General features: G+C 37.2%; 1 protein-coding gene across 4 annotated transcripts in view; it reads right to left on the bottom strand.

Moving 5' to 3' along the window:
• Window positions 1-327: 327 nt before the first annotated feature.
• Crot (carnitine O-octanoyltransferase) overlaps window positions 328-20,399 on the bottom strand; it is a 35,530-nt gene continuing 15,458 nt past the window's right edge. For all 4 annotated transcript variants that reach the window (XM_045160914.1, XM_004662297.2, XM_045160913.1 and 1 more), the window contains exons 10-18: window positions 18,033-18,134; window positions 15,726-15,809; window positions 15,540-15,647; window positions 15,208-15,338; window positions 8,646-8,769; window positions 6,273-6,351; window positions 6,095-6,188; window positions 5,836-5,955; window positions 328-1,193 (exon numbers count right to left, since the gene is read on the bottom strand). In XM_045160914.1, coding sequence (XP_045016849.1) covers window positions 1,073-1,193; window positions 5,836-5,955; window positions 6,095-6,188; window positions 6,273-6,351; window positions 8,646-8,769; window positions 15,208-15,338; window positions 15,540-15,647; window positions 15,726-15,809; window positions 18,033-18,134 — 963 coding nt within the window. In that variant the 3' untranslated portion in view covers window positions 328-1,072. The remainder of the gene's footprint in view (window positions 1,194-5,835; window positions 5,956-6,094; window positions 6,189-6,272; window positions 6,352-8,645; window positions 8,770-15,207; window positions 15,339-15,539; window positions 15,648-15,725; window positions 15,810-18,032; window positions 18,135-20,399) is intronic.

Genomic DNA, 20,399 nt, shown 5'->3' with positions numbered 1-20,399 from the left:
GGGGAGGTCATTAGAAGTGAGAAAATAGGCATATCCTTGGGGTTTGCTGACCATACACAGCCAGAAGGCCTAACCTACTTGGTGAGTTCAAGGTCAGTCCTTGTCTCAGTAACAGGTAGATGGTGCTTGCAAAGTGACATCTAAGGTTGTTCTTTGGCCTCCACATGCACATGTGCACACATAAAAAAATAAAATTCTACATCATCTTCAAGAATAATTGTCTAGTTGAGCACAGTCAACTAACTATACGATTCTAAGATTTGAATGGCTTATCATGTAGCATTATTTTCTAAAACACAAAATGAGAAGCTGTATGATTTTGGATGTTTTATTTTTTGAGAACAGAACTACATACAATAAGGAGAAAACAATTATAAAATCCTGAGTACTTGATTCAACACTTAATTCTTCAAATCTCACTAACTATAACAATTAGATTTAAATACAAGTGCTTATTTTAGCAGTCACAAAGCTAATTACAATGAACTACAATGAGTTCCATTAGGATTTCTGTTTCTGTATTACAGAATATAACCTCTCTACTACACCCTATTTCTTATATCTGTTCAAGAGACTATTTTACATCACTACTGAACTGTAGTGGTTTTCTCATCAAACATAATATGCTTGGACAGATTTTTGTGTGGAAGGCACTGGTTTTAGGGAAATTAGCATTTAAGTATGCAGTTTATACCCTTTGGCAATTAGAAAATGTTAAAGTGCTTCAAAAATTGACTCTACAATTATGTTCCAAGAGGTCTTATATCTTATACAAATACCAACAAAAATATTTTTTAAATTACAATAAGATTTGCATTGTTAAAATTGGTAGGCTTGCATTGTTGAGAATGAAACATTGCATAGTTCTATAGTCACTATATCATGATTTGCATTGCTGTTGCACAATAGAAAACTTTAAAATAGTTCTACCTTCTATGGTAGAGTAAATTTAGAAAGCATGATTCTACAAATTTCTGTATTTATCAAGCTTCCTTTAAGTCAACTTTTAATTCTATCTCATCACCAGCCTAATCTCAGTACCTCACTCAGTGAGACATTTGAAGCTTAGTCTCTAAAGATGAGCACTGTTCATCAGCAGCATCATATCATGGAAAGCATGAAAAATCAGCCGGACTAGCTTCTCTGCATCTGTCTCCGTACATGATTTCCAGGCAGAACAGGCCACAACAAACCTGTGAAGTACAAATTACAGGTGAATGATTATGCCGTAACTTAAAATTAGGATGATTGGATATTCCATCTTGCTGTTCATACATGAAACATGGCTTCTTATCGATGTCAGGTATGTGACCTGCATAATTAAAAAGCCATAGTAACACATAATGCTAGGGAACCCCTAGATGACAGGGGCCTAAGAACAAAGAGAGGAAAAACTGAGAAGACAGCTAAGCATGGTAGCACATGCCTTTAATCCCAGCATTCCAGAGGCAGAAGTAGGAGGATAACCTTGAGTTTGAGGCCAGAAGTGAGACCCTATCTCAGGAAAAAAAAAAGGGGGGGGGGGAGAACTAGAAAGAAGCCCTCAAACCCAAGCTCTATCTTGAACTACTCCTACTCCACCCTGCTAAAGGGGCAATCGAAGATCCCACAAGTGAAAAAAGTGGGCCGAGGAAGCTAAACTAATCCAGGTGACCTAGAGCCTGGTTCCTCACCTTCATCAATTAGCCTCCTGAAGTTTTTATAATGCACATGAAGAAAGCTCAAAACAAAATGTGCAGTGAGAAGGTTCTGGACAGCCACATAATTTTCATAGCATTTCCAAGGACAGCAAAGTATTTGCAACATGGGCTTTAGATGAAGCAACAGGACATACAAGTATGCTCTGTCTCTCTGTCCTAGTATGTAACAAGTAACCTTTTTCTTATTTTTGTAGTGCTGAATGAACTCAGGGCCTCAGGCATGCTAGCCAGGTACTCTATTACTGAGCTATATTCCAAGACAGAAACTCAATTTCTGAGGGATTTATATTTGCTAAAAGGTATATAGAGATTGAGTAAAGGAAAGGTGGAGGGAGGACTAATCAAAATCTAAAAGGATATAAATAAGTCATATGGAAACCTACTTTTTTAGAGAATGGGATAGAAGCCATGGATTGTTGCTAGAAAATTTTCTGTGCCGTGGATGGATACATTCTAGTGAGTTGTTGGCCAGGGAGGTCCCTGATGCTCCCAAAACATTATAGGCCATTGCTGAGGTCCTTGGCTTCCCACCAGGAATAGATGGTAAGATCCTACTGCTGAAGACTCCACATACTTGGGCTGTAAGGTCACTGAGAAATCCTGCTGAAAACTTCCTCCATGTAGACTACCTGACAGAAAGCTGGGAAAAGCTACATTGCATGCAGTTCAATGGGAGAGAAAGAAATCACCAGTGGTGATACTCAACAGTGGACACTGCAAGCCTTGTATTTGGCCAGCCAGGCCAAATGAACCAATGGGTACAACAGTAGTATGTCTGTTATGGGGGAAGCCAACTGCCCTCTAACTTGATTGGAGGCCCACTCCATGAGAGAGAATACATCCCTAATACCGAAAACCTACAACAGGGATAGTATAAGCCCTAGGGGTGTAACATCTGCTGCTGTCTGGCTAAATGTATATAACTATGCTCACCAGACTGCCTAGTAAGCATTTCTCTTAATGTTCATACCCATATATTAATGCTACTCTCACTTTTGGTTAGAGAAGCTTCTCTTTTCAGATGGCAGTGACCTTGGGATAACTTAGAAGGCACCATGGTGCTGAGAAGTGACAGAGTAGTACTCAGCACTGAGACATCTCTATCACATCTTCCAAGGCTCACAGTCCATTGTGGAAGAGATAGAAGAAAGAATGTAAGGGCCCAAGGAAGGGTAGGACTCCTTACAACGTGCTTCTCCAGACACAAAATGGCCTGGATATCCATGACCTTGCAGTACCTGACTACCTACACAAGACCATCATAAGAGTCAGAAAAGATGATGACATCAAAATAAAAGTCTGATTGAGAGGGGGAAAGGGTATGATGGAGAGTGGAGTTTCAAAAGAGAAAGTGGGGTGAGGGAGGGAATTACCATGGGTTATTGTCTACAATTATGGAAGAAAAATTTAAAAAATGATATATAGGAACCTAGAAGAAGGTATCCCTTATTTTCCTCTAGTGATTCATGATCATTAGGAGTAATTTTCCTTTAAACAGAATTCCCAAATATTCCATAACATCTAAATGCTTCCTGTACAACTTAATAAATCCTATTTAAATGTTTTGGTCAATTCAACTAGAAACATAAATACCAATAAACAATGAAAAATGTTTTACTTCATGTAAGGTAAGAAACTGAAGTTACATTATCTTTGTCTAACAAACTAGTACAATATTTTATTTAAAAAAGGCTGGAAATAATGTGAGGAAATGAGAAAGGGTATATTTATAACATACTATTTTTCTAATGATAGGAAACAAGAAAGTAAGGCAGTTACCATCAACATGTCAATCACAGGTAATGGAGGAAGCAAAAAACAAAACAAAACTACACTAAACTAAAAAGACTTCAAATTAGAACAACAACTAGTTGGAAAAGAAGGGACTATGTGAAAAGGCTAGGGGAGGAGGCGGACTAAAGAAAATAATAGGATAATAGGAAAGGGTTATGATCTAAATATATTATGTACAGGTATGAAAATTGTCAATAAAAAAGAAAAACAGTTAAATAAATTATAAACATTTCTCTCATAGGAGGCTGGAAATTATTCGCTACTAAATGCTTTAAGTCCTGCATATGGGATACTGAAAATAGTGCAGCACTTAAAATATCCTAAAACATGTTTCATACCATTAGGAGTTACTTGAAATCAGTCAGAATGAAGTCACACACACACAAAAAGGATACAAAAATAGTTATGATTTAAATTAGTTAAAATTATATACCCTGCCTCACATACACTATAGAATGAAAGCATCATATGACAGTCATCTTGTGCCTTACAATGGAAGTGTAAATAACTTCTGTTGTTTTATTTTTTACAAACTGTTTACAAGGGGAATGTAAAACATTCAAAAGAAAATGCTGTTAATTCACTTTAACACATATAATTTTCAAATATAATAAGAGCAAATCTAGATAATTTCCAGGTATTTTTATCTAAAAGTAGTGCTACTGTAGATGCTCTGAGTAAAATGGTAAGCCTGGGGACTGGGGGGGAGGGGGGGGAGGCAGACCTTCAGTGCATGTGGTCAATAGATATGGACAGGTAAGGGATATGACCACATAGGAATCTGTTACAACAGTTCACATGAGAAAAAGAGAGTGGCTTGACTTAGTAACACTGAGGACAGGAAGCAGTGAAATTCTAGACTTGTTCTCTTGTTTATACATAAACTAATTCCTTCTTATCTCTCTACCATATCAACCTTGTTGTCATTCTTCAAGAAGGATCCTGATCACACTGCACAAAACACTGTTCCACTACTACCTACTAGCTAAGCAAGTTGATATGGTAATGGAGAGTATTTTCTGTACAACATTCATCACTATTTAAAATTACCCTGCTTATTTATTTTTATATAACTCCATTTGAAAATAAAGTAAGAAAGGGGAAACTTTTCTGTCTTTTGTCCTTAGCACTTAAAATAACACACAGCACACAATATTTCCTCAGTGAGTGAATAGACATTTTCTAGGATCAGTAAAAGTATTCTACAAGAAAGTGAACTGAGAATATGTAAGAATGTTTACTTTTTTCTGTGAATAATAATTCTGACCCTTTCTTTTTCTTTTTATTTATTTATTTGACAGAGAAAGAGGGAAAGAGAGAAAATGGGTGTGCCAGGGCCTCCAGCCACTGCAGATTAATTCCAGACGTATGTACCCCCTTGTGCCTCTGGCTAACATGGGTTTTGGGGAATCGAACCTGAGTCCCTTGGCTTTTGCAGGCAAACTACCTTAACCGCTAAGCCATCCCTCTAGCCCACTGACCCTTTCTTCTTTTATGAAAAAAATAAAACCCATGTAATGCCCTCATTATTTAACTTATAATTTGTACATTAATATGCACAAACTAGACACCACAGGAATATACAAGGTCTTAATATGAATCACAGACATAACAATGCCAAATCACACATCATAAGAACAGATAATAAAATTCTGAAACAATACTATTCCAATACATTCTAAAAGGAAATTATAAAAATAATATATTAAAAACTAAAGTGTCATGTATAATATCATCCCAATTTTCTGTATTCTAACTGAAGTACCTCCAAGCTCCTCTCTGCAAAGGGAAATGATTCCTTCTCATATCTACTTACTTATTTACAAGCAGAGGGACAGAGAAGAATTGGAGATAGAGGTACAGAAAGAAAGAAAAGGGGCACATTAGGGCCTCCTGCCACTACAAACAAACTGCAGATGCATGTACCACTTTGTGTACCTAGCTTTATGTGGGTACTGGGAAATTGAACCCAGGTCATTAGGCTTTACAGGCAAGCAGCTTAGGTAGCTGAGTCATCTATCCAGCCCCCTCTTCTCATCTTTAACCTAGGAAAGCTCAAGTATATTTTAAAAATATCTCATACAGGTCAAATATATTAAATAACATACTGCCTTCAGGGTGATATGATCCCAGAAACAGTATACTGCATAAAAACCTAACAGGTTCAAAAGTATCTCAAAAGCAGGATGGAGAAATACATATACACATTAAATGCTGCACAACAAAAACAGCAGCAAGTAATACATAGCAACACTAGTAAAGTCATAGTATAGGAAAAATGTAAAAAACAACAAACATGACGTTTCATCCTAAATTCAGTAAGAATAAAGAGTAGGCTTACCTGTCATCTCTGATGTGGTAAAAAAAACCATACCCATTATACACCATGGGAACCACAACTCCTTGGATCCGCAGATAACCAACCAGGCTTGTTGAGAGAATAAAATTTCCACCTCCTCCACTGTATGACACAAAGGAAAGATTTTTGCTACACCTGCAGATACTTGTATTATTTCTGAAAAACTTTTAACATTTGGGGAAAAAAATTTAAAAAACAAGAAATGGCTTGGTGTAGGTTATAAAACATTATATCACATTACCTTCTGGAGAAAAGGGGGTCAGTGAAGAGTTCTGGAACAGGGAGACCTTCATCTTTGGCTATTAGTAAAAGACCTAAAAGGTGACGGTCAAATCCTGCAATAAAGCCCCAAACTTGAAGTCAAAATAAAGTTTATAACAGAGGTTTTTTAAAAGTCAGACTAATTCAAATATAAGTACCTTTTCCGGTTGAACAATCTTTCATCATTTTGTTATGCTTTGCAAAAGCTTCCAACATCTTGTTCTGCCGCTCAAGAAGCTGCATTAAAAATTAGAACAAAGGCTGAGGAAATGGCTTCGTGGTTAGGGAATTTGCCTGAGAAGCCTAAGGACCCCAGTTCAATTCCCCAGGACCTATGTAAACCAGAAGCACAAGGGGGTACATGCATCTGGAGTTCATTTGCAGTGGCTAGAGGTCCTGACATGCCCATTCTCTCCTCTCTATCTGCCTCTTTCTCTCTCTAAAAATAAATAAAATATATTTTTTTAAAAAATAACAATCAAGGCTGCAGAGATGGCCTAGCAGTTAAGGTGCTTGCCAACAAAGCCAAAGGACCTGGTTTGATTCCCCAGGACCCACGCAAGCTAGATGTACAAGGTGGCATATGTGACTGGATTTGTAGTGGCTGGAGGCCCTGGCATGCCCATTCTCTCTATATATCTGCCTCTTTTGCTCTCTCTCTCTCTCAAATAAATAAATAAATAAATATTAAAAATTAGAACAATCAAGTTTCCATATAAATCAAAACCCAAGCAAACAAAATTATTTATAAGGACTTGTTAAAAAAAAAACAAAAACACAGGATTTGGGTAATGGAAGAAATACAGATTTCTAGGTAGACCTAGGACACATGCTTCTTTCTTTTCCTATTTTTTTCTATTGGCTTTTCTTCCTCCTGTTATCCCTCAGCTTTGATTATTTCTTTTTTAGAATATGAAAAGAGAAACCTATAGACAGACAATTGCTTTGAGATACCTGTGATGTTAATATAAAAAGAGAAATATTTTGCATTTCAAAACTAAATAAAAAAATTTAAGAAGTGGACTGGAGAGATGGGTTTATGGTTAAGGTGCTTGCCTGCAAACCCTAAAAACCTGGGTTTGATTCCCCAAGACCTACGTGGAGCCATATGCACAAGGTGATGTGTAAGTCTGGAGTTTGTTGGGAGTGGCTAGAGGCCCTGTCACACCCATTCTCTCTATATCTGCCTCTCTTGTTCTTGAGTAAATAAATAAACAAACAAACTAGGAACTGGACAGATGGCTTAAGAGGTTAAGGCATTTGCCAGCAAAGCCAAAGGACCCAGGTTCAATTCCCCAGTACCCACGTAAAGCCAGATGCACAAGATGGCATATGCATTTGGAGTTTGTTTATATTGGCTAGACGCCTGGCATACCCATTTTCTCTCCGTCTGCCTCTTTGTCTCTCTCTCTGATAAGTAGATAAATAAATATTTTTAAAAGAAACTAAAGCATTACTACAAAGGTAATAATTTCTGTGAAAATTAACATATACTCACATATACATCTACCTAAATTAAAGAAATAGGGCTAGAGAGATTGCTTAGTTGTTTGCAGGTACTTGCCTGCAAAGCCCAAGGAACCAAGTTTGATTACATATCCACATAAGCACAAGGTGACGTATGCATCTGGAGTTCGTTTGCATTGGCTCGAGGCCCGGGCATGCCCTCTCTCTCTCTCTGCCTCGCTTTCTCTGTCTCTCTCTCTCTCTCAAATAAATAAATAAAATAAATAAGCAACATAACAATAGTAGGAAAGAAATAGATTGTTGTCTAAATATGTCAAAAACTAAGCTAAGCTGGGTATGGTGGCTCACACCTACAATCTCAGCACTTGGGAGACTGAGATAGGAGGAATGGCAGGAATTCAAGGACAACCTGGTTCCATAATGAGTTAGATCAGCCTAGCCTACAGAGTGAGACATAGTCTCAAAATAATAATAATAAAGCTGGGTATGGTGGCACATACCTTTAATCTCAGCACTTGGGAAGCGGAGGAAGGAGGAAAGCTGTGAGTTTGAGGCCACCCTGAGATTACATAATGAATTCTAGGTCAGCCTGGGCTGGAGCAAGACCCTACCTTGAAAAACTGAGTAATTAATAATAGCAATGATAATAACAATAATAATAATAAAACATACAGTCTTGCTTAGGCCCTAGTTATTTGTAACAAGAACTAGAATCTGTAATGTCAAAAACCCAGCAACATGAAAAGCTTCCTCTTAAATGTACTTTGGGTAAATTCTGCATTTCACTGATGCTGCTTTAAAGGTTCATCATTGGTACTGAAAAACTCAAGAGTAATGAAGACATTTTTCTTAGAAAATGATACAAAAGGGCTTTCTTTCCAGATCATCTATTCTTCTGTCTAAGTACAGATTTCATTGCTAAATTAATGCTTTGAAAACTTTAGGAAAAAAAGTCTCAAAGTGTTTTAGTGATTCAGTGAAATGCAAGCAAAGAAAGTTAAGAACCAAAGGTCCATTAGAACCATTTAACAAATCCTGATAATTTTCTCTTTTCCAATACTCACACTGGCAGAAGGGTCATGCATGGACTGGCACCACCTGACTGCCTCCACTGTACAGGACCGCACAGTCTCTGTACGGCCATGATAAAAATATCTTGTCATGGCTGTTTCATAGCAGCAACCAGGGCTAAAAAATGGAGAGCAGAGCATGATAAGAAAATGCTCTAGTGTATTATAATGCAGTTACCTCATAAAACTGATTCTGCTCAGACAGCCCCTACAATTCAGACTAGAGTTGTGACTTTGATAAGAGGCATCTTTGAGAAACCTCTGATAATATGGGCTATTTCAAAGACTCAGCTGAGGTCTTGTTATGTATACTTAGTTTGTGATAAGCAGTTTCTGGAACAGCCCCCAAAGATACATGCCACTTGCTATTTAGACTCTAGCACACTTTGAATGTTTGAATGTGAACTAGATTTTAGTGACTTGCTTGTGCAATGGAGAGACTGTAACAAAAAAAAAAAAAAAAAAGGAGAAAGAAAGAAAAGAAAAGAGCTCTCTCTTTCTTTCTCTGAGGGAAGGCCAGCTTCCAGTTTAGAGGCCTGGGTGGCAAAAAACCACAGGATGCCCTTTGGACAGCAGTGAAGAAGGAACCAAGTCCTGCTAGCCTTTATGAAGATTGTTCCTCAGGAGAACCTAAGGATGAGAGCACATCCTTGGCTGCCACTGACCACACTCCTGAGACATGCACCCAGCTAAATGCCTGGATTACTGACCTGCAGTAAACGTGTATTATGAATAGACATTGTCTAAGTTACTAAATTTTGGAGCATTTTGCTACATAGAAATAGAAGCAGAGTCCTTGGTTGTCAGCATTTTTCTCAACGGATGAATGTCGGCCAACTTTAGATAGATATGAACTGCCCTTAGAATTCATAATCAATGAGGTCCAGTGGAATGACAGTGAGAAATATGAATGTGGATACTATGAGAGCTCAAACATTTGAGACTTCTGTGCAGTGTTTCTATTTCTCTCAGGAGAAATGCTAACCAAAAAGTCAAAAAAAAAAAAAAAAGAGCTTTAACTAGAATGAAGATAATATTTGTTCAAAAACAGCAACTCTCAAAATAGCTGGGCACAGTGGCTTGTGCCTGTAGCTCCAGCTACTGAGGAGACTGAGGCTGGAGGATCACTTGAGCTCAAGAGCTTGAAACCAGCTGGGTAACATATGCAGAACCTGTTAGAAGGGAAGTCATGAGGGAGGAGGTATTCTTAAACCAAATAAATAAATGCTATAAAAGTGAATGGCAAAGTATCACCACTGTGTAACCCATAACTAAATGATGGATCCTGTCATAATCATCATTGGCTCCTAAAAGCATTCAGGAATCTGGACATGACACATCTGTAGACCTAATTCCCGGGAGGCTGAGGCAGAAGGATCACTTTAGTTCAGAACTTCTAGATCAACCTATGTAACACAGTAAGAACCCATCTCAAAAACTAAAACAAGGGCTGGAGAGATGGCTTAGTGGTCAAGGACAAAGCCAAAGGACCCACGTTTGATCCCCCAGGACCACATATGCCAGATGCACAAGATGCATTTGCAGTGGCTGAAGGCCCTGGCATACCCATTCTTTCTTTCCCTCCCTCCCTCCCTCCATCCCTCCTTCCCTCTCCCCTCCTCTCTCTCTCCCTCTCCTTCTCTCTCTCCCATAAATAAAATAATTTTTAAAAATAAAAATTTAAAAATAACAAACAAAGTAAAATATTCAGGAAGGGATGTTTATAATGGATTCTCGCTGACAGCTAAGTATGCAATAGAAGGCAAATTACATTAATCATCTGATTTGTCATAACACAACAAAAAAAAAAAATCACCTTTTATTCTCTATTGCCTAGCCCTACCAACTAGTTCACAGAAAATAAAGGAAAAAGAGCACATTGTTGAAGTATCCTATGGACATATAATCAGGAAAATTCAGACTATATAGTATAAATGATGTTGCTTCTTCACCACATAAAATACAATAGGAGGAAGATAGGAAAAGGCATACTGATAGTTTAAGAAACACTGAAAACAGAACACCCATGCATTCAAATGACTTAAAGTAAAAATGTCAACGAGATATATGCACTGCCATTTTATTATAATATTTTTCACTATAATCAATATATGGAATGATCCTAAGTATTTATCAACATGGATAAATGTGTATTTGAATATATGTATGTGTATATGATATATACACATATATAGCAGAATATTCAGTCATAAAAACTAATGAAATTCTGTTACAAGCAGTGATTTAGATGGAAATGGAGGGCATGTAAGATGAATAAGAGATGTAACACCACATATTCTAATTTATATGTGTAATTATTAAATGTCCACTAAACACTTTAAAATATTATACAAACATCTCAGATCAATAAATCAATTGCACATCTTATGGAACTATAAAAAAGAGCAAACTCAGGCTGGAGAGATGGCTTAGCAGTTAAATGTTTGCCTGTCAAGCCTGAGAACCCCGGTTCGAGGCTCCATTCCCCAGGACCCACATTAGCCAGATGCACAAGGGGGTGCATGCATCTGGAGTTCATTTGCAGTGGCTGGAGGCCCTGGTGCACCCATTCTCTCTCTGTCTGCCTCTTTCTCTCTCCGTCACTCTCAACTAACTAAATAAAAATGAACAAAAAAAAATTTTAAAAAGAGCAAACTAGATAACTGGAAAAAAAAGGAAATACTGAAATGGAGATAAGTGTGAGTAGAAAATAGGAGGGAAATGAACTAAGAAAAATAGGGAACATTCTAATTTAAAATTCAGCTATGAAAGAGGTAAAATTACTCTTGACTCTACAGAAATAAAAGGATTACAAAGAACAAGACAGTTGTATACTAGTAAATTGGATAGCCTAAATTAAATGGGCATATTTTAAGAAGCACTCACCTACCTAATCTCTTTCAACATAAAACAAAAACCTCATTGGACCTATAACAAGTTGAGACTGAATCAGCAATCAAAAAACCACCCAAAGAAAAATAAACATTGAGATGGCTTTATAGGTAAAGTCTATCAAACATTAAAAATTTACCCCAATACTTCTCAAACTCTTCAATATAACTACAGAACACTTTCTGACTCTAACACCAGGCTACCACTATCTGATACTTGCACTACACAAAGATACCACAAGGAAAAAATCTATAGGCCAATATCCTATGATGAGTATAGAAACAAAAGTCTTCACCAGACTTCTAGAAAATCAAATAATACATGGCACTTACACCAGAAATGCAAAGGTAACTGAACATGGAAATCAACAAATGTACTATGTCATATTAAAATGAATGGAAAACCCTATACGATCATCCTGATACAGAAAAAAGTATTTGGAAAAAGTCTATACCAAGTCACAATCAAAACACAGAACAATAATTAATTAATTTATAAAGGCTGGAGAGATAGATTAATGGTTAAGACACTTGCCTGCAAAGCCTAAGGACCCATGTTAAACTGACTCCCCAGATCCTACATAAACCAGATGCATAAGGTGGCACATATGCAATGTCGTGCATGTACACAAAGTGGTGCATGCATCTGGAGTTTGATTGCAGTGTCTAGAGGTCCTAACATGCCAATTCTCTCTTTCTCGCTCTCATAAAAAATTTAAATAAAATAAAAACACACAACAAACTAGGAATAAAAGGAAGTTCTTAACATTATAAAGGGCTTCTATGAAAAAGCTGCAGCTAACAATCTTTATGAGTAAAAAACTAAGATAGGAAGAAACAATGTGTCATTTAGCCATGTTTATTCTACTTAGAACACGTTCTGAACGGAGAAATAAAAGTCATCTAAATTCTAAAGAAGGAAAATATATCTAGTTACAGATGATCTAAGTTCATATTTAGAAAGCCTAAAGAATTTACCAAAAAAAGTTAGAGCTGAAGTCAGATGTGGTGATGCGTGCCTCTGAAGACTGAGGTAGAAACAGCACTACGAGTTCCAGGCCATCCTGAGCTACACATTGAGTTTCAGGTCAGCCTGGGCTAAAGTGAAACCTTGCCTCAAAAAGCCACAACAACAAAAGAAACTGTTAGAGCTAGTATATTCAGCAAATTTTAGGATACAAAAATCAGTTGCAGTTTTATGTATTAGCAATGAATAGAAATTTAGAAAAACATTTATTTACAAAGGCAATAAAAAGAATAAAATACTCAAGATTAAATTTAACCAAGGAGTTGAAAAGTCATGGACACCAAAACCTACAAACTCCGAACAAAGTAAAAAAGATTTCAATCTATGTTCATGTGCCCTAATACAACCTTGATAAGGTGATGGCACACCCACAAGTGATTCACAGTTCAATGCAGCCTGTCCAGATACCATGGCATTTTGTGTAGAAGTGGAAAACTCACTCTAAATTCATGTATGGAATTTCAAAACAATCTTGAAAAGAAGGACAAAGGTGAATGACTCACTTTTTCAGAGTTTGAACCCACAACAAAGATACAGTAGCAAAATGGTGTGGTAGTGACATAGATGGATAAGCTACCTGAAGAAAACTAAAAACCCAAAATTAAACCTTAAGTTTAGTGTGGATGGGAATCATCTAATCTACTGAGGGCCTGGAAGGACAAAGTCGCCATCAGAACTGGAGAGTTATGCCTTTACACAGGGGTGCTCCTGGCTGTTGAGCCTCCGAAACTCGACTAGAACGTAGACCATCAGGCCATCTCACTCACTTCCCAAGAATCTAGATTCACAATAAATCACACTACCAACCTTCTGGTTCTCCAAATTTCAGATATACATTGTTGCAGTCAAGTTAGCATTGATGACAGAAAATACCCAACTAAGAGCAGCTTGTGGGGAAAAAAGGGTTTATTTTGGATTACAGACTCGAGGGGAAGTTCCATGATGGCAGGGGAAAACGATGGCATGATTAGAGAATGGACATCACCTTCTCACCAACATCAGATGGACAAAAACAGCAGTGTGCCAAACACTGCCAAGGGGAAACTGGCTATAAATCCCATAGCCTGGCCCCAACAATACACTGCCTCCAGGAAGTATTAATTCCAAAATCTCCATCAGCTGGGAGCCTAGCATTCAGAACACCTAAGTTTATGGTGGACACTTGTATCAAACCACCACATACACCATGGAGCTTCGCAGCCTCTATAATCACATGAGCCCATTTCCATAATAAACCTCAATCAATCAATCTCAAATCACTCTCTGCACACACACGCATACACACAGTCTGTTTCTGTAAATAATTCCAAAATACTCTTAAACCACGTATAGACATTAACTCAAAATGAACCAAAGATCTAAAATAAGAGCTAAAACTTTAAAACCCTTAGAAGGGGGTTTACAGAGATGGCTCAGCAGTTAAAGCACTTGTTTGCAAAGCCTGACAACCTGGGTTCAATTCCCCAGTACCCACATAAAGCCAGATGCACTAATTGGTGCATACATCTGAAATTTATTTGCAGAGGCAGGAGACCCTAGTGCACCCATACTCAGTCTCACTCTGTCTGCCTCTCTTTCTCTCTCTCAAATAAATAAAAACTAAAAATACAAAGTTTTCTTTTTTTAAAAAAAAGAAACCTTAGAATAAAACATAGGGTGAAAGCGTCATTGTATTGGATTTGGTAATGTTTTCTTGGATCAGCAATAAAAGAAAAAGAAAACAGTGGGTCAAGTGCTTCTCACAAGCTTGAACAACTAAGCTCAGATCCTCAGACTCCATGTAAAAACTAAAAGCTATAGCAAGCTTCTGTAATCCCAGCACACAGACAACAAAGGATTTTCTGTGGTGGTTTGAATGATGTCCTCTGTAAACATGTGTTCTGAACGCTTGATCCCCAGCTAATGTCAATTTGGGAGGTGGAGCCTTGCTGAAGGAAGTGTGCTGCTGGAGGTGGACCCTAATGGTTTTTTTATTTGCCCTAGCTTGCCAGTGTTAGTTTAGTACTCTCTCCTGCTGCTATTATCCACCTGATGTTGGTCAGGAGATGACATCCAGCCTCGGATCATGCCATGTTTCCCTCTGCCAAAATGAAACTTCCCCTTGAGACCGTAAAGAAATAAACCCTCTCCTCCCATAAGCTGCTTCTAGTCAAGTGCTTTCCCAGTAATGTGAAGGTAACTGCAACATTTTTCCAGAAGTTTGCTGGCCAATTAGCCTGAAGAATACAATGGAGGACATCCAGAGTGAGAGATGACCCTGCCTTAAGGAAGGTAGAGGACAAGGACAAACACCCCAAAATTGTCCTCTGACCTCCACACTTTATACATAGCATCATTCACAACATCAAAAATTTTTAAGTTCTGGAAAAGAGAGAAATAAGAAACAGTAAACCCATACAATGGGAGACAAGTTTTACAAATCATTAACGCACACAAAGGTTTCCTACTGTAAAGCCTCTCTGAGCAGAAAGTGAGCACTGGTAAAGTATTAAGACAAAGAATGACTAATGGCAGCACAAAGTAAGATGCAGTTACCTGTAAAAGGGTGAAAAAATCCACTAGGGGATTAGGATGTAATTGCTATGTAAAATACACACCCTTAGACTTTAACTGAAAATGGAAAACAAATAGTTCTCACCGTCCATGAAGTCTGTAATAAGCCAGCTGAAGTGCAAGCTGAATAAATGTGTCAGGGTGAAGCGAATACTTCTTTGTGAGCTTTTTGCCAAAAGATGTGAAGGCATATGCTGCAATCTGTACATCAGAGGACTGATAAAAGATTTCATTAGGAAAACAGAATACTTGAAGAATACCCAAAAGAAAATCAATTATTTGCATTAGTCATCAGACATAAAGAATGTAATTTTAAAATCTTTTATGCAATCATGCTTTGATAATAGCCACATTTTTATAAATTACAGTTAAAAGAGGAAGCATTTCCATCTAAGAAAAAGGTGAAAACTCTACTACCTGTTTGAGATGTTGGGCTTTAGCATTACTGATATCATTTAGTACTTTTTTATCCACAGTGAAAACAAGCTCCTCTGGATGTGGTATATCCCGTACTTTATCTGAACCCTAGAAATACAGAAGACATAAAAATACTTTACCTATGAAAATGTTTAAAGGAAAAAAGAAGTATTTTCTCTGACATACCTTCCATCTTCCTTCACTCTCTAAAATTCTCTCATCAACATAATGGGCAATGTTGACCATAACCATGGCATCATAAGGAGCATGCTACAATGAAGAAAGATGACATTAGTACTACATGTCAAATTAGAACTTAACCCAGCATTCTTTCACTTATAACAGGAAAGGTGTATCATTAAATGCCTCACTTCCTAATGAGATACACTACACCATTAAGAACTGCTTATTTGGGGTAGAGAAAAATGAACAAATGTTCAAAGCTAGAAACATCTAATTAGGGATCTGGGAATATTAGAGGTGTATGTGTGTGTGCGCACGCGTGCACGCATGTGCATGCGTGTAATAGCAAATATGAACATTCCAGAGAAATAAAGTGTTTTTACTGGGAATCAAAGCAGATATACATTATGTAATGTTCTAAGATGTTCTTAAGTTTCAAGGACAGCAGACTATAAGAGGGCATTTAGGATGCATATGAACTTTTCTAAATGAAGAAAGCCAAGAGGTGAGCATTCACAAACATAATCATTGAGCCTAGAGATGGCTCACTATGAGCACTTGCTGTGTAAGCATGAGTTCAATTCCCAGCACACTTGTACAAAGCTGGGCATGCCTGTGGCCCCAGCACTTAAGGGAGCAGAGACAAGAACATTGGGACTTGCTGAAAAACAGGGAGACTCAATCCTATTGGGCACTCTACCTAAAAAGAAGCCTAGTGTGTAAAAATGGAGAGAGATTTCTACAAAAAGCATTTGAAAACCAGAAGTTAGCCTTACCCATACTTAGGCATACATCTATGCTACCAAATATCTTCTGAGGCCAACACCAGGTTAAATTTCCATCATATAAAACTGAGTAAATACAGATTAATAAAACCATTAAAACAGAGCTAAGTCTATAGCTCAGTGGCAGACTACTTATCTAACATGCATCTAAAACCTTGGGTTCAACCCCCAGCACCACAAAAACAATAACCCCCTGAAACTATGGGGAATTTGGTATTTGTTTTGTCTCATTTCCTTACTTTACAGATTTCCTGAATGGAAAAAGAGCTAGTAAAGACCAGAAAAGAGACAAGACAAATAAAAAAAAAGCAGATTTTTCATATCCAAACATGAGCCTGCTCTCCATTATCAAACCACCACCAATCGTGGGCTACAAGAGGGCCTACACCTATTAAATTCTCTATAAAAAAATAAGGGTTGTCCCATTTGTATGGTGCTAACTTTATTCTCCACTGGAGAATCTGCTTCTCTTTTTCAGATAGACACAGATCCTAAGGAGAGAACCACCCCATCATACCTCAAAAGGGCCCTATCATGAAACTAAGAATAATTGGTGAAACAAGCAAGGGTGCTGTTTTCTTGGTGAACTGGGTACCAGCACAAGGGTGAAAGAGATCAACAAAGAGAACAATCAACTCCTACCAAATCAGATATCCAGAGACGCAGAGGCCCCCAACACCTCATCACTGAAGCAGACCCAAAATGAACCAAACATGGCTCAGGGAAATTTTGTGGAAGAGGGGGCGGAAAGAATGTCAGAGCCACATGTTGGGCCATGATATGCAGAGACATTTCTTCTACCTATAACTGTGGGCTAATTCAACAATGCAAGACCCATATACCTCAACAAGGGGGTGAGGGCAAAAGAAGGGGGTAGGACATGGATGAGCCTAACAATGGTACCAACTTGATTGTATTCACTGAGTACAAAACTAATGAATAAATAAATTAAAATGTACTCTTTATACACAAACCTAAAAAAGAAACGCAGATTTTTATTTTGTAGGATGGTTAAAAAATGATAGCAATTACCAGGCATTTTAATATTCATAGTCTAAATAGTATTCCAAATATCATGTGTCATTCTAGGCAAATATTAACTCATCACTAAGCAAATCCTGAAATCTAGAAATATACCTAGAAACATCGCCCTATTCATAAACTATATACATGATACCATATAATGTCATTTTTATCAGATATCATTTTTAGCAAAATGACAGTAGGTTTTAAGAAATTATATCACACAAAAATTGCAAATTCTTTTCTTCAGATGTACATCAGACTGTTGGCCTTTCAACAGAAGAAAAAAATCTAGATATATGCTCTACTTCCAATAAGAATGCATAACTAAATGTTTTGTTATTGTGACATAAAATTTTAAAATGCTTACTTATACTATACCCAGTATAATGTAAGTAACTGTGATTTATTGCCCTAAGTTACCCTAAACAATTAAAAATGAACAAACTAGAAAAGTTCAGAATAAAAGGAAACAAATAAAACACTTCAGTAGTTTACTTACATCACAATTACAGCCAAACACTCCATTAGAAAAAGAAATCAAGTTATAGGATTTGTCACCCCAGCGTACTGTTGGATCTCCAGTGAGGAGTCTTTCAATGACCTAAAATATATTTATTTTTCCAAATTAAAAGGGTTTGCTATCAAGTATTTACAACTTAAACATATGTATCATTTCACTTTTCATTTTCAAGCCAACAAAATTTAAATATGAGCAGGGTGTGGTGGTACACAGCCTTAATCCCAGCACTCAGGAGACAGAGATTGCTATGAGTTTGAGGCCACCCTGATACTACATAGTGAATTCCAGGTAAGCCTGAGCTAGAGACCCTACCTCAAAAAACTAATAAATAAATAAAATAATATAAAGTGTCAATACAGCTATACACAATAGTTAATTCTAATTATGACATCAGCTATTTCTCAAATCACAAGAAAATTCAAACAAAACAAAATGCTGATGCATTATTCATGAATGTTTACAGAACATATAACTGCAAACAGAAGCCTTTTGGAATTTGGATACCTGAAGAAACCTAGAGTTAAAAATAAAATATCTTAATAATTTTTATCTCAATTAATCTATCTTCCATACTGTTTATTCTGACCAATTTATGAATCATGAAACAATCTACAGCATCATAAACAATATTCTTCACAAAGATGGGAGGGAAATGAAGGGAAGAAAAGAAGGAAAGAAAGGCAGGCAGGCAGGCAGGCAAGCAAGCAAGCAAGTAGAGTACATCATGGAACTATGGACAGTAAAAGTAATTATTATGAATTATGAAGCTTCTATCATATGTGCTGCAAATCATACACATTTATACATAGTATACTACAACCTAATTACATTTGAACACTACATTAAAATATCATCTTTCTTAAGTGTTTTGGTAATTCTTTCCTCCTCTGAAATACAGCCAGAAAGAGTTGTTTACTAGCTAAAAGATTTTTAAAACTGTATTATTTTTTCCTATCACTTAATATTGATGAATGAAGGGAGATGGAAAGGACAACCAAAACTAAACAAATAAATATAAACATGCCACTAGGAAATCTACTACTTTGTAAGCTAACTTTATTTATTTATTTTTTGTTATTTTTATTTATTTATTTGAGAGTGACAGAGAGAGAGAGAAAGAGACATAGAGAGACAGAGAGACAGAATGGGCACATCTGGGCCTCCAGCCACTGCAAATGAATTCCAGATGCATGCACCCCCTTGTGCATCTGGCTAACGTGGGTCCTGGGGAGTCAAGCCTTGAAATGGGGTCCTTAAGCTTCACAGGCCAGTGCTTAACCACTAAGCCATCTCTCCAGCCCGTAAGCTAACTTTAAAATAACAAATGTTTTTAAAAGAAGAGAGTTCTGTGGGGGTGGGAAGGGAGGGAATTACCATGGGATATATTTTATAATCATGGAAAATGTTAATAAAAGTTTTAAAATATAAAAATAAATAAATAAATAAATAAAGATGAGAGTTCTGCTAATATAATGAGTACATCTTAGTTCCCAGGTCCTAAAAACGTTACTCCAGGGTTGGGGAAAAAGAAAAATAAGTTTCATTTACTCTTCTTAAATCTACTAAAGTCAGGACTGGGGAAATAGCTTAGCGGATAAGGTGTTTGCCTGAGAAGCCTAAGGACCCTGGTTCAATGCCCCAGACCCACATAAGCCAGATGCACAAGAGAGCACATGCATCTAGAGTTTGTTTGTAGTGGCTAGAGGCCCTGACATGCCCAGTCTGTCTTTCTCTCTATCTGCTTCTCTCTCTCTCAAATAAATAAATAAAGTATTTTTAAAAATATGCATCTCTGCGGCTGGAGAGATGGCTTAGCGGTTAAGCACTTGCCTGTGAAGCCTAAGGACCCCGGTTCGAGGCTTCATTCCCCAGGACCCACGTTAGCCAGATGCACAAGGGGGCGCACACGTCTGGAGTTCGTTTGCAGTGGCTGGAGGCCCTGGCGCGCCAATTCTCTCTGTCTCTACCTGCCTCTTTATCTCTCTGTCACTTTTGAATAAATAAATAATAATAAGTTAAAAAAATATGCATCTCCTGAAGTCAGAGTGTTTATAAAACTAAATTACAATTGACTACTTACAAGGGTGATAAAATTCTTAGGATAGGACCCCTACAATTGATCAAGGTACAATTATATGAGTTATAAGTAAATTTTTATGTCAGCTTTTAGAAGAAAATTAGTTTTCTGCCAGTGTTCTGTGCAGATACTCTATGTAAATAGTTGATGGAAAACAGAAAATATGGGCATAACATGTAAATAATAGTCATGCTTCTCTAAACAAAGTTCAAATTACATCTCAACTAACTTAAACAATACAGTATGTACAAAGCACTATTTTATCTATG

The sequence above is a fragment of the Jaculus jaculus genome, chromosome 10 (genome assembly GCF_020740685.1).
Source record: "Jaculus jaculus isolate mJacJac1 chromosome 10, mJacJac1.mat.Y.cur, whole genome shotgun sequence".
In the NCBI taxonomy this organism is placed as follows: Eukaryota; Metazoa; Chordata; class Mammalia; order Rodentia; family Dipodidae; genus Jaculus; species Jaculus jaculus.
This window is presented reverse-complemented; position numbering and strand designations above follow the sequence as displayed.